This window comes from Protopterus annectens, chromosome 7.part0, assembly GCF_019279795.1.
Source record: "Protopterus annectens isolate FY-2018-M chromosome 7.part0, PAN1.0, whole genome shotgun sequence".
Lineage (NCBI taxonomy): Eukaryota > Metazoa > Chordata > Ceratodontiformes > Protopteridae > Protopterus > Protopterus annectens.
This window is the reverse complement of record NC_056739.1, coordinates 1464810875-1464826762: the sequence shown is the minus strand read 5'-3', so window position 1 is coordinate 1464826762 and position 15888 is coordinate 1464810875. Positions and strand designations below refer to the sequence as shown.

General features: G+C 38.7%; 1 protein-coding gene across 1 annotated transcript in view; it reads right to left on the bottom strand.

The window, feature by feature from the left end:
* The window catches only part of ITPR1 (inositol 1,4,5-trisphosphate receptor type 1), a 2510606-nt gene that overhangs the window by 1343869 nt on the left and 1150849 nt on the right, over positions 1-15888 (bottom strand). The window contains exon 28 of the mRNA XM_044076407.1: positions 10887-11087. Within this exon, the coding sequence (XP_043932342.1) occupies positions 10887-11087 (201 nt within the window). The remainder of the gene's footprint in view (positions 1-10886; positions 11088-15888) is intronic.

The following is a 15888-nucleotide window of genomic DNA, read 5'->3' as shown; positions in this document are numbered from 1 at the left end:
CTCGGCTTATGCACTAGTCATGTGATTTTACTTTGGTCTATAATGAGGTATATTTTAATTGGATCTAAAGCTTGAAGCAGCTGTCTGCAAAAGTGTTGTGCTAGCATAAAGTTTAATTGTATCCACTCTGGTTCTGGAGGATTTTTTTATTTTTAGGATACATGTATGGTTCCCAAACATGTATCAAAGTCTAGAAGATGCAGAATATTTGCTTGGAAGTATATGAGCTTTGGGTATTTTTTATGTAGTAGAGTATGCCGCTATATTAACAGATGATATATACATATATATTTATTGTTATGTGTTCACTATTATATTTTTATGGTTTCGTTTTATATTTTGCATCAATTTTTATCCATGTAAGGATTGTCATTTTATAATTTTAATGTTTTCATCTAGTAAGCATTCAGTTCCTGTCTTTTTATAATGTTCTTAATTGCTATGGGGACATGATTGGTTACTGATTAATTTGAATTTGCTATACAAGTGTCGTTGGATTGAGTTTGAATATATTTTGATCTGAAGATGCTAATAAGCGAAAGCGCTCATCTTAATAAATTACTCTGTTAAAAGGACTATTTCCTTTTGAGAGAGAGCTGTGCCTGGTTTGCTCCAACGCTCACACAATTTTAAGTTTTTCAACTATTTTTAGCCACGGAGCATTTGTTCAGTGTGTCGACAGTTCAGTATTTGATTTTGTTTTATACATTTATTTTTATTACTGTCACAATCTGGAACAGGACCATGCAGTCATTGGTTAGTATTCAACTTGACTATAACCCGGTGAAGGAGGAGAGTACTGAAGAGACTTTGCGGAAAAGATTCTTGCAATGTTTGGCGTGTACGAAAAGTGTATCGTGGCAACTGGAGGCGGAGATTTTACCTGATGACATCAGGAAAGCGACGAGGGATTTGGAGCGGTTACAGCAACTCCTAGACGAGTGAAAAAGATTTCCTTAAACTTAAGCGCTTACAAGTGCAGCGTCTACACTTCCAGTACTGTTTGGATAAGAAAATTGTACCTTGTGGACTGAGGGTTTTTAACATGCCGTCCCAAGGAGCACATTACCCTGAACTGCTTACCCCTTGGCAACTGATTAATTTAGAAGTAAGCAGGAGTTACTTGACTTTATTGACTTTTTTACACCGGAGGAAGAGAACCTCGTGGATTCCATTAAATCTAAGCAGCAGTATATTTTTGACAATTTTCCTAGGTAATGTTAATCCTATGTTTGAAAGTTTACTAGACGGGATAGCAGCTTTCGAACGGAGGCTGCTACACCAAAAGAGGAATAAAATTAGAAGGGACACAAACGATTTTAAGCTGGGTCATGTCTTTACATGGCCCAGGCAAGGACATGGTATACCGACTGTGGACTCAACAGTAGGTCAAAGTAATGACCGAAATGATAGATCTTATGCAACTGTTAACTTGCCAACTAATAATAATGTGAATGATGTGAATGATGTAACTACTGTTAACTCAGATGCTAATTTGACAACAGTTAATATAGATTGCAAGGCCAGTGCAGATGGTCCTTCTAATTTAATGGGTTTAACAGAAGTTTTAGAACATGATCCTGGCATATGTGGGTTATTAAATGATGTTTCTCATGTCAATAGGATGGAGAGGCCAGGCTTTACATCTACTGCACATATTAGTAATTTATATCCGGATGTCAGGGTCACTAAATCACCATTACTATCACAGACACAGCAACCGGCAGTTGGGCCTAAAATGTTTAACAATAAAAAAGCATGATAATGCTGTTATACAAGTTGAACATTCAGGAGAGAAGGTTTCTTTTCCCCTTCCGGTTCGAATAGACAAAGGGATACGGAGGTCACGCTCTGAGTCGTGGCCTCCAGAAACGGAAATATTCAGGCGAATTTACACCACATCAAACATTGAAGAAAATGTGGGGCAATGGGAAGAACCACTGATGTTGAATATCTCATCCCGTGTCTTCTCATTAGAGGAAGTTTACTTTCTAAGGGATTGAGTTTTATACCTACGTGTCAGAGTAACTTGGTGGATACCACACTGGATGTAAAAGTTTTTTGTCATAATATTATGTTAAAGCTTATGTTTGGGAACAGTGGTAATGATAATATAGATGTTGGAACTGGTACCTCACATAGGTTTAAGAACCTTAGTCATTTCACTCCCTTAAAACATCCATTGGTAGAAGCGTATTTAAAACTAACAGAAGAGGAGTTATTTAAATATTATGATAAATTAAGTGATACTCATCCCAACCTTAAGGGCAGGACTAGAAGATACAACTTGAGTTATAATGAGAGGAGATTATTGAGAGATTTACAAAGGGACACCTCCATCATTATACGGCCTGCTGATAAAGGAGGGAGAGTAGTTGTGATGGATATTATACAATATAATGTCTCTATGAATGCAATGTTGGATAAGAAATCTTATAGAAAGATTACGAAGAAGGAAACACATGATAATATACAATATGTGACTAGTAACTTAAATATGTATGAAGGTGGTGTGATTACAAAAGAATTGCTAAGCTTTCTGTCAAGAATCCCCTAATACCCACCATCCACAGCCTACCTAAGATTCATAAGAATGTGAGAGAGCCACCTATGAGGCCTATAGTGGCTGGAGGAGGTTGGCTGACGGAACACCTTTCGGTGTATATTGAGAAATATTTGAGACCAATTTTGAATGGCAATCAATGTGTGTTAAAGGACACTAAACAATTTTTAATGGATTTATATGTATGTTTGGAGGGAAGAGAGAATATACAAGATTTATTTTTTGCAACATTAGATATACAATCCCTGTTTATGATAATACCCAATGACATAGGGGTTAAGTTTGTAGAAACCTACCTACGGAATCATAGTGGATACTCTATAGTACAAATTGATCTCATTACTCATTTCCTTAGATTAGTGCTGGAGAACAACTTGTTTATATTTGAGGGACAGATTTATAAACAACGAGATGGTGTGGCCATGGGGACTCCATGTGCCAATAGTTATGCCAATATGGTTTTGGCACATTGGGAAGAGAATACCTCGTTTTCACTGGAAGATTTCATGGCACATGTGATCTTTTATCGGCGGTTTGTTGATCTTTTTATTTTATGGAAAGGGAGCTATGACCAGTTATTGAATTTTGCTGACAGAATGAATAGTTTAACTGATTACTTGAAATTTACCATGAGTTGTTCAGATTAAAGAATAGACTATCTAGATCTTTATATAGAAAATCTATCGGATGGAATGGTTAATACTGGGGTATATAGGAAGCCCTGCCATCGTAATTCATTGTTTATGAGGTCCAGCATGCATCCCACATATGTTTTCAGAAATATTATTAAAGGCCAGGAAATGAGAGCCTCAAGGCTGAACCCATCAGAGGAATGTTTTGAGTATGAACTTAATAGTTTGAGAAAGAGATTATTAGATAGAGGATATATTGAAACCGAGATCAATGATAATTTAAGTGAGATTATTAAATAACGTGAAGGGACAGCAGCACCTTATTATGGGCCAATAAAAACATATCCTACAATGCACCATTCTTTTGATTCCCGCATAGTTGGATTCCTTACATCATTTACATCAGATAATTATGAGATTAGGGACATACTAAGTAAAAATTGGTCGATATTGCAGGTAGATGATAGAATTAGAGAGATTGTTGGTGATCATCCTAATTTTAGATACAAGAACAAGAAAAATCTTAAGAGATTGTTATGTTATCCACAGAGTATATGAACATCCTTGGATGATAGGAATACTGAACCATGTGGAGCATGTAACTTTTGTACATTTATTGATACATCTAGAGTTTTTGTTCATCCAGATCTGAAGAAGGAATTTATCATCTCCTCACCAGCCAATTGTAAGACTATGCATCTTGTATACTTGGCTGTGTGTCAGATCTGTTGTTCGTTTTATGTGGGAAAAATAAATAGACTATTTAGAGATCGTATACGTGAACACGTATATCATATCCGCAAGAAATCAGAACATAATGCTCTAGCCAAGCATGTCATGCATACAGATGAAACACATTGGTTTAAGTTTAGAGCTCTAGAGGTTATTCTTCCAAGTATACGGGGAGGTGATATCAGGAACCACACAGAGTATAAAGAGAATAACTGGATCACCACATTGCGAGCAGATAGGGGCATGGGCCTGAATGAAAGACCATCTATAAAACCATTATTAAGGAAACGGAGGAATATCAAATGAATGCCCTTACCTAGTTCTGTTTGATATGTAATATACAAGGTACTGCAAGGAATACAAGGTTTATATAGGTGACCTTATGAAATATATGAATATCAAATGAATGCCCTTTTAGTCCAGTTTGATATGTAATATATAGGGTACTATGAGGAACACTAGATTTATATAGGTGACCTTATGAAGTATATGAGCTTTGGGTATTTTGTAGGTAGTAGAGTATGCTGCTATATTAACAGATGATATATACATATATATTTATTGTTATGCGTTCACAGTTATATTTTTATGGTTTCGTTTTCATAGGTTCATAGGTTGGTACTAGGCTATCAGCCCTAGGGCCTATACAAGCCTAGCCATAACAATTCCCTGGCTATTTCTTCCCACATTATTTACTTTCCTGGACCCCTGTCTAGCAGGGCGACTGACGTGATCCCTGGGGTGAATTTCCTTTCTCCCATCCAATCGTCAAGGTTCCTCTTGAAGAGGTCCAAAGAGGCACTCTGCTTGACATGTATGGGCAATCTATTCCAGAGTCTGGGGAGTCTCTGGGTCAGGAACCTATCCCTCCAGCATGTTTTGTTAATTGCGATGACAAGGTTTAGATCCCTGGAGCGTGTAGCTCTGAGGGATTGGGATTTCTTTAAGTGTAGCATGTCCAACAGCTCTGGGTTTGACATGGCCTTGTATGTTAAGCAGAGATCGCCTCTGAGTAGACGATATGCGACAGAGTATAGCTGGAGTTTTTTAAGGCGGTCAGCGTAGGGCATCTGCTTTAGGCCTGTGATTCTTTTAGTGAGGTATTTCTGAGGCCTTTCCAGTTGTTGCAGATGTCTTGAGAGGTACATACCAAATGGGGCGTTGTATTCTATAATGGGTCTAATGAGGGATGAGTACAGTGGGACAATGACCTCCTTTTTTCTGGATGAAAAGCCCTTCATGATGAGGTGTGCCACATAGAAGGATTTCCTGATTGTTGTGGCGATGTGGTTATCGAAGGTGAGACCAATGTCCACCTGTGTCCCTAAGTCTCTTATCACACTTTCTGTGTTTAATGTACTGCCACCTATATGGTAATTCATGGATACATGTTTTTCCCAAAGGGGATAACAATACATTTCTTGGCATTGAGCTTGAGCCCATGGCTCTGGCACCAAGCATCTGTTTCTGTAAGGCCCTTTTGTAGAGTATCCACATCATTTGGGGATTCAATAATGGCCCCCAGTTTGCAGTCATCTGCAAACTTTGTTAGCCAGAGTCCCTTAGTGTTGACCTGTACTTCAGAGAAGTAGATGCCAAACAAGAGCGGCCCCAGGACTGAACCCTGAGGTACTCCACTTGTCACTTGTCTGGAGCTGGATTTGGAGTCGGCTACTTTTACAGTGTGGGTTCTATCAGTAAGCCATTTAGCAACCCATTGGGTGACATAGGGATTAATGCCCAACTTAGTAAGTTTATCTATGATTCCAGAGTGGGGATGGTGTCAAAGGCCTTGGCAAGGTCTAGATAGGCTGTGTGGACCACCTTACCCTTGTCCATGGCTCTGGAGACTGATTCAAAGTAGTCAATCAGGTTCAGGAGACAAGATCGGCCCTTCACAAACCCAAACTGGGTGGGGTCCAGTGTTTGAAGGTTGCCAATGTCTTTGTTTATAAGTTCCATGATAATACGCTCCATGGCCTTGCAGATAAGGCTTGTCAGACTGATGGGACGGTAGTTTCCAGGATCCAAGGTGGATCCCCCCTTGTGGATTGGGATAACTGTAGCTCTGCGCCACTCAGTGGGCACGAAACCTGAGGTGAGGCTATGATTAAACATGACACTTAGGTGAGGTGCCAGTTCATATTGTAGTTCATGTAGTACACAGCCCGGGATGTCATCTGGTCCCATGGATGCTGTATTCTTGGCTTTAGAGAGTGCGTTTTGTACCTGTGTGGCCGTTATTGGAATTTGGCAATCTTATGGTATTGAGATGGGCCATTTAGGGGGTGAGAGGGGGGTGAAGTTGGCACTGAATCGATCTGCCAGGATATTGGCAATATCCTTTGGATCAGTATATTTAATGCCATTCTGTTTTAGCTCAGCGCAGATCTGAGCATTGCCATTTAGATTCTTGACATAGTTATAGAATGCTTTGTGGTTGTCTTTGGAATCTTTGGCAATTTTATTTTCGTAACTAGCTTTGGAGGATTTTATGAGGCATCTCAGTTTCTTACTGAGGCCAGTAAGGGGGTTTTTTGCATCCTGGGATTTTCCACTTTTCTGCAAAAGTTTCTTCCTTTTGTTGTAAAGTTTGTTTATGGCAGGGGACCACCAGATTGGCTTCCTTTTTTTGGATGAGAGCATTTTGGTTCTATTTGGGATGGCACGATTCATGCATGAGTGGATGTGCTCGTACAGTGCTTTAGTGTAGGATTCAGCAGTTGAACTTTCAGTTCCCGTCTGCATGGGTGTTATGAAGTTTGTCACTTCTGACTTGAGTAGCATGAAGTTGGCTTTGGAGAAGTTTTTTATGGTGGTTTCTTTACTGGGGGGTGGGGGTGGGATGTGGATGTTAAGGGTGATTAGCTTATGGTCAGACCTCACTAACGAGGGGGTGACCATAGGTATGGAGCATTGATTTCCCATGTTGGTAATGACCAGGTCTAGGATATTGGAGCCCCTGGTGGGACTATGGATAAGTTGATCCAGGGCATTAGAATTTATGAATTCCAAGAACCGTTGCGCAAAGGTGTTGGGACATGAGTAGTTTTCCCAGTTAATGGCAGGGTAGTTAAAATCACCCAGTATTAGGGTGTTTGGTTCTATCTTAATATTTTCCAGTATGTTTAGAAAGGTGTAGTGAGAATCTTGGGGTATGGTGGAGATCTGTAGCAAGCTACAATTTGGATTGCAGTCTTACCTAGTGTTAGTTGCACTTGGAGAATTTCAGACACATTGTGTTGGCCAACTAGCCTGGTGGTGTGAATATCCTTGGTGAATATTGACACTCCTCCACCTTTAGTGTTTCGGTCCTGGTTTGGTGGCCGAAAAGTGTGGTAAGAGTTGTAGCCTGGTATTGCAGGGGTGCTCTCTGGAGCCTTGAACCAGGTCTCAGTTACTGCACAGATATCGATGTTCTCCATTTTTAGGAGTGCCTCGAGAAAGTGCATTTTGAGGTTTAGACTTCTAGCATTGAGTAGCATTACCTTCAGATTTTGCATGCTTGTACCTGTTACGGTGGTGTTTTTTTCCTTTGAAGTTTGCCTAAAAAAGGCACTATAGGGGTGGCAAGAGCCTTAGCCAGTAACCTGAATCCCAGGGGCGACAGGTGCAGACCATCTCTGGCAAAGCATCGTGGTCTGTCAATCATGTCATCCCAGGCAGACAGATACTGGATCCCCTTTGAATGACACCATAAGCTTAGCCAATTGTTGAAGTCAATCATTTTATCCTTATATTGTGGTATCATTTTGTATCAATTTTTATCCATGTAATGATTGTCGTTTTATAACTTTAATGTTTTCATCTAGTAAGGATTCAGTTCCTGTCTTTTTATAATGTTAATTGCTATGGGGACATGGTTGGTTACTGATTAATTTGAATTTGCTATACAAGTGTCATTAGACTGAGTTTGAATATATTTTGATCTGAAGAAGCTAATAAGCGCAAGCGCTCATCTTACTAAATTACTCTGTTTGTTAAAAGGACTATTTCTTTTTGAGAGAGAGCTGTGCCTGGTTTGCTCCAACGCTCACACAATTTTATTAAATTTGCTTAGAAGTGTTTGCATGGGTATTTTTATACCCCAATCAGACTTCAAATAATGTTTCCTCCAATAGACTGCAAATGTTGGAGGTATGATGGGGAAGAAAGATGTAATTGGGAACATTTTCAGGAGTGTAACGATTTGGCAGGCTAACAAATACTGATCAGCAAATTGGTGCAACTAAGAAAATTCTTTTTCAGCTATGATACAGAATTGGAACTGACTAGGCATAGTAAGGCCTTGCTAGGTTTAATTATGGTGGTTGCTAAAAAAAAAAAAATTTTACTTACTAGATAATTGAAATCAAAGCCTAAACAAACCGTATTAGAAGTAGCAAATAATAATAACAAAATAAAACTAAGTATGATCTTTAGAAAAGGGTAGGAGCAAATTACATAGAAAAAACTTATAAGTGTAGAACACCACATGCAGAAAAATGTTTTGGAGGAGGAATGAGGTTTAAGGGAAGGCAGGAATTGAATGAGCTTTATGTTTGACTGAATAACTGGATAGATAAGTGATAAATAACGTTTGAAAATGAAAATGTCAATATGGTTTGTTATCATTTACATAAATGTATAATTGCCTATGACAGGGCTGTCCAACTGTGAGGTTATCTGGGGTCACATATATTATTGTGAGCTCAGTTAGAGAGCCAAGTACACTTCAAACCGTACATACCATCAAATGTAGTAGTCTCATGCAACTGTTTTGTAATTAGTTTCTATAAACAAATTCTCTAGTGGCCTGGATGGTTAACCACTTCCGTACTACAGAAGAATATTCAATACAGTCAATACAATGATTTGTTAATACTGTTATTTGTCATTTTATGAATTTCCTGCAGAGTGCAGAAAGCAGATACTGCAAATAGTAGAACATACATTTGCAATACAATTTACTGCTAATCAAAATGTAGGGAACCATCACAATTTTAAAAACTAGCCAAGTCATTGGCAGTGTTACTAATCTAATGGGAATTTTGATGACTTTACTGTGTGCAACAGCAGTGAAGTCAACAGCAATACTTAATGTAGATAGATGCAGGCATGCACCCAAATTGTTGCTAAAACTGTTGCGCGCCTTAGATTTTACACGTTTCATCACGGAAAATGTACTTTCACAAGTGCTGCCAAACACTCACAGTTTCAAGGCAGTGTCATGTAAGTTGAGGGAACTGTCAATTGTAACCATCTTCCAAAAGTCTTTGGTTCACTTTCTGTGCCTGGAAGAACGAATAGTTCTAGCTGGAACACGGATGGCTGCTGACTGAAGCTTGCATTGGGTTACTGAACTCCAGGTTGGGTCGAAGCTTCTCTAAGTCCTGAAATCTGTCACCAAAGTCAGCTGATATGCTTTCTAGAATCTCAACAAGTGCACGAAAGTCCGCAAACTGAATGTCCGACAAGTTCAAGTCATGACGAAGTGTGTAACATCACTGTTACACGAGTCTGTAAAAAGTTCTATTTTCTTGCCGGATGACTCAATGTGACCCACAAGAGTCGACACATTCTGATTTTTCCCTTGCAGTTTTAAATTCAGAGTGTTCAAATAATCCATTATATCAGTCAAAAATGCCAGTGAGCAGAGAAAGTCGACATCTTGAAGTTTCAATATGAAGATGTCAGTCTTTGGAATGTTTTTTCATTAAAAAATGAATTTCTTTTCTCAAAGAGAAAAACTAGGTCAAGCACTTGCCAGTGCTCAACCAGCATACATCTGAGTGAAGAGTTAAGTCCCCGGTACTGCGTTTCAAACTCTGAGAAACGCCACAAACCTCCTATGCTGATGTGCTTCATTGCCGCCACGGATATTGATGACGGCTATGACCCTGTTCATAACATTGCGAAGTTTGACATAACGGCCGCAAAGGGCCTCCTGGTGTATAATACAGTGCAGGTGTACGCCGTCAATTCCATTTTGCCACAAGTCCTACCAAGCCATCTTTACGGCCCGTCATCGGTTTTGCCCCATCAGTTGTAATGCTTGAGCATTTTTCAAATCCACAGTACTTTTGCACTGCTGTCGTCAGAGCGTTATGTCAATAGCTTTTGTACCAAAATTCAATGGCACTATCTCCAGTAGTTCTTCATTCACACTTACTTTCTCTGCTCACTGGCGTTTTTGACTGATATGTGATGACAGTGCGACAATCTCAACACAAGAATCTAGGAGAATAAAAATTAATGCGGTTGCGTGTAAATGGCGAATCCTACCTAAGATAGCCATAATATGTCAATGCATTCTGGAAATGCAAACAAAACTAATTTTAATTGTAAAATGTCCTTTTTACAGATTTAAGGTTGCAAACTGGTCATGGGATGGACAGTAACCTCTGGCGGGCCGGATGTGCCCCATGGGCCGCCAGTTGGAGACAGCCCAGGCCTATGACATAAGTTAATGAAGTTTTTTCTTATTAAAAAAAAAAAAGGTGTCTTTCTGCACCTTGTCTACTCCTTAACTGCCAGGTCCAGGACAGCAGTCATTTTGGCTTAAGGATATATTTGCTCTACTGCACCATTTCTTCACACAAAAGTGAAAATACATTTTAACAGATGGGCAAGTGCTTCTATAAAAACTGCCAGAGTTGTGCCACACCAGGAGTTAGGTTTGGAAGAAAACAAGAAGGGTGTAGGTGGGGGTCAGCTGTTGCATATTTGTCAAAACAGTACAAAACAAGAAAATGTGAACGGTCACACAGTCAAACTTTGCAGAAAATGTAAACTGCTGAAAGATAAGTCAGTTAAGTGCAAGACAAATGTTCTCCTGAGCAAAGGGTGTTTTTTTCTAAAAATGTTCATACAAGATTTTGTAAGTAAATGCCCACATCTTTTAAAAGTTTTAAGACTAACACTGAATACCAACAGGTAAATTCATTTGCAAGAAATCACTTCAGTTGTACGTGACATACCTCTGCCATGACAATGTCTTGACATTTCTTAATAAATTTCCCTTCTGCTTTAACAATAGTCTGCAGAAATTTGATATACTGGACATTCCTGCCATGGGTCTCTATGCAGCGCACAAAGTGTTGGACTACCCTCTCACTGATCTCAGTGCAGAGCTGAAAGTTATTCATAAAGATGTGTTGCATAGTCACAGCCTCCAAAATCTGTCAAGAAAAAAAAAAGTGATGTTACAGCACTGCTCAGGACACGAGCTAGTTTCAAAGAACACTCCAAAGAAAAATATACTTGTAACTGAACACAGTATGCGAAAACATTTCACATCTGTACACTTTGTACAGCAGACTTTAATTTGCATTTATAATGCTGGCAATTCTATTTTCCTAGCTCCCAAACAGGCTATCCTGAAGGAAAAAGACTACATATTTAAGAAAAAATGGAAGTCTGCAATTAACATTTCACTGGCAACAAATTTTATCATAAGCAGCAACTTAATTCTATGAACTTGTTACTTCATAAAATGTGATAAATGGAATACATGACCCCACCCTGCTTTAGAAACAGAGGAAAACTTTGTTACTATGCAATACCTACTTGGACATACGTCAGCACTGCAATGAAGGTCAATGACTTTGGCTTATCACTTAACTACAAAAAATTATCCTAAAACTCAATTTGTGAAAATAAATAGCGAGTGAGCATATAAAGTGAATGCAGAATAAAAAGGGAAATAAACGCCCTCCAGAAATTATGCTACCACGATCACTCATCCTATATTCTCAGTTTAATAAAATACTCGCTTCACTTTCCTTCTGAGGGTCACAGTGGCATCAGACTAAAGGCAAACCCTATCCATAATCAACGATTTTCAGAGGAACGGGCAGTCAAGCAAAACAATTCCTCTTTAGCATATTCTAGTCGGTGCCAATCCCCCATCCCCAAAGTGGGCTATTCACATATCTCCAGGGGAAGCAAGTCAGAATACTTACAAACATGGCCAAATGTACTCAGTTGGACTGCCACCAGATACAAAGCAGCATTAAATCTCAATGAGCTCTTCCTGTATCAGCAAAATCCCCAACCTGCTATGGAGACTTGCTGCAGTCTGAACAAATGTTACTGCTCTTTATGTTACTACAAAAGCTCATGATTTTACTTTATGGGGACAGGGAACACTCTCCAACAACTCAGCTCTTGATTTACCAATATGTACTTTTTTCTTTAAACAATGTCTGCAGGACTACTGCTGTTCCATTAATCCAGTCAATCTGAAGCTTCCACTGTCACCAAAAACAACAAAGGTGCTGCCACATTTCCACTAGGGTCAGCTAAGCCCATACCATAAATGTGATGCATAATCTCAATAACAGAACCGTCCTGTGATTATATCCACTTCATAATATTCATCAATTAACTGCCTATGTGCATTGCAGACATTTGTTCACAAATTAGACCAAAAGTACATCTGCAAATACAGACACTGCAACTAGGCTCTCAGACTGGACACCTGATACCCTGCCCACCCAAACTCTCAGTCAAGCAAAAACATTTTTTTCAACTATAACAAACTTGCACTTCAGCATTAGCTGAGTGTGCCCACCAACACCTTGCACCTAGAAAGGGTGCCCCCTTCTGACCAAAGCGACAGAGCATAAAATAGTACTCATGGCCGCTTAAATGCCAGCAAGACCTAAATGCATGCTACAGCATGCAGTCAAATGTTTCGCCAACTCTAAAAATCTCTAGACTAGGTTAGAAAATGCCTGTAACTTCAAAAGGAGTATGGTTACATGCGTCTTCCAAATTCTGGATGGAATTCATATTGCACTCCTCTCCCAGTTACTGGTCCAAGTCTCCTCTGTGTTACTTCTGATGAAGAAACTCCAAAGGAAACTAGTTCTGATTTCCCTACTGACTGAACACACCCACCTGGTCACCATATACTTAAACTTGGGATCACCCTAGTTTTTTCAGGACAGGTAGTGTGCCCACCTTCCATGCACCGCTGAAAAGCTGTTTCAGCCACATCACAATAAACCTGTACTTTTAACATCCCATAACCAGTCATCTACCAGAACCTGCTCTTGCCACTACCAATGTCCTCTGTCCGCTGCAGTAACTCCAGCTATAGTGACAGAACACAAGACTTCAAACACTACCTCAAAGTATTGCTAACTCAGTGGCTCAAAGCATTCCTCAGGGTGTTTACTCCAGCTCCTAGCAATGGTTAACACTTAGGCAAACATTGTCAGCACACCTTTAGAGAGATATATATATTTAGACACATAGTAGTGCACGTACACTTCTGCTTGTTAGAATATATATAGTAAAATATAGACATCTACATGCATGTACGTTTCTACTTGTTAGCATATATACACTAAAGGGCTAAACTTTCCTTAGATATTAGTTAGAAATATGCATGGCTTGGCATCCTACTGTGCAATGCAAAATTATTTGTACCTGGTACAAGTTTCAAGGAAAATTAGAGATAAGAAACCCAGGTGCAGGGAGTGCCAGAGACAGGAACAACTCCCTAATGATTAAGACTGCCACATATTTCATGTTGAAACAGACCACAAATTAACTTATCAATGGACTGCATAACATCAAATGAATTCCAATAGTATTAACGTCAACAGACTGCTTTCATGGACAGCATCTGAATGGCACAGAAAAGTTTATATAAAGAACATAAAAAGTAAATGATGTCGGATCTGATTTTTGTTAGATCTGGTACATGTAGGAACACATTTGTTCTGAAGTGCTGAAAAAGTTGATAGTCTGCAAGGTTCAGTGCATTAATAAGACTTTGGTTTCAGAAAGCAGCAGCATCATATTAAATAATTTTTCAGTGGCGAGCCTAGCCTGTATCCAAACACAGGGGGAGTGGTGCCTTGTATAAGGTCACTAAAGTAAAGGTGCAGTAACTAACAATTATGTATGTGATTGAGCCCTGAACAGGAGCACTTCAGTTTTCTACAGTCTGCAGCAGTACAGTTTCCAGACATCTGGATCCGGAGTGAGACTGCTGTGCAAGAAAGTCGCAGTGTCAAATTCTCCAAGTTGGTGAATTCCCAAGTTTCGAATCTGCAACTGCCAGCTTTGTTTCACCAGTTTTTCCAGTAACTACAGACATTTTCCAACCATCTACAGTAAGCAGACTGGCCAGATGAGTCTGTGGACCGATAAATCTTTCTGTATTATACGCAGTATGGATGCAGTTACAGGTCACAGTAGAAAATCTACACAGTTTTACTCTTAGTGTATCAGGACGACCAGATAAAATCTGGGACAGACTACAGAGTTGGTATAAACAGCATACTAGCAAATGAACAATTTTATTAGGGTAAGTTGATAGTCAAGCATGCAAATGGATTACATTTGGTATGTCAAACAAAAAAAAAATGTGTGGTATGACAGTATATGTTTATTGTGTGAATCATATGAAACTGCTTTCTGTGTACGCTCTAAAAAAAGATCTTCTGATGTTAAACAACCAGAAGAGGGCGATACCCAAATTATATCTAGATGTTAAACAGTTATGGCCTGTCACCACATGTAAAAACATTAATTTCAGAGTTACAGCAGCAGTCAAATCAATTACTGACAATCTCCAGTATATCCTGTTAAAAACATGTACAAAAGTGGAATAAAGCCACTGCACAAAACAGATAACAGGGAGGAGGTTCATGGCGAACTGACAAAAAAATTAATAAACTTCTAAGACAGACTGGGTTCAAAAATGACATACAAAAACTGTCAAAAGTGCATAGGAGCTTTATAGTCAGCAGAATAGGTTACTGAGAAATTATCAGATAACCCAAGCAGAATTACAAGGCAAGACAAATCTGGTTAGTAAAGTGTTAAAGAAATTTCAGACCTTAAAACAGTAGTTAGCGACTGACAGAAAATCATTTACAGCACATTACTTTACATTTGAAAAAATGGATAGCATACACGGCAGGATCCGATGTATGGACAAATGTCTTACTTAAAAGCTTTTGGATTTTTATTCCCAAATGTTTTAAAACTTGCATCCAGTTAAATAAAAATGCTTATAAAATCAGACAGTAGGGTGTATGACTGCCGTTCTTGTGGCATACGCACAGACAGCCTCTCGTAGTTAAGCTGTTAATTTCAAAATCATTTCAGATTAATTAATAAAGCAAGCTGACCACTTTAAATTTGTGTTCCAGATAATCTGTCAAATGGTAAAAGTAAAACGGAACAGTTCTAGTGCATAGAAATCAAATGAGTAGTTAAAAACAGTAAACAAAGTCCCAAGAGTGACAGGCATGTATTTTCATTTCCCCTAAAGTGCACCTGTTTAAAATACACAAGAGCAAAAGGTAGACAACAGCAAATGTAAATATATATGTTTTTAAGCATCTGCTAGCTAGACCAATATCTGTTTTTTTGCAATTTTTTTGTAATTGTATAATAGCATCAGGAATAACAGACACTCCATAAGAAAAACTATACAGAAGTAATATTACTAAGTTAAACTCTCAGCATAAAGCATATGTATCTTTACAAAACAAGGGGAAAGGGCACTCTTTCAATTTTACACTAATTGTGTAAACAAGTACTGCAAAAAGGAATGAAATAAAACTATGGGAGAAAAACATATTGGCCTGCATCAATGATTCAGTAATTATTAAAAGACAACCTTGCCTTTTTGTCAACTGATTAGGGTACCCATCAACATGTACGGTAGTGGGACAAATACCACAAAACAGTAATACGTTTTAATGCCTTAGTAAATGTTTAATTAGCAGGTTTCAGTTTAATATTAATGTCACTAAGTTTGTAAACTGGACTAAGGGTACATTACAGTCCATGTATGTACAAATGCAAAAATATTCTGTGCAAACAAAATTGATAGTAAATAATATGCTTGGTGTATGCTGTACACCAAATGGTTTAGTATGCAAAAAGCATTCTCCAAAACAGTGCAAGAAACTTCTCTGTGTGGAAGATTTTCAATCCATATATTTCTAGTTA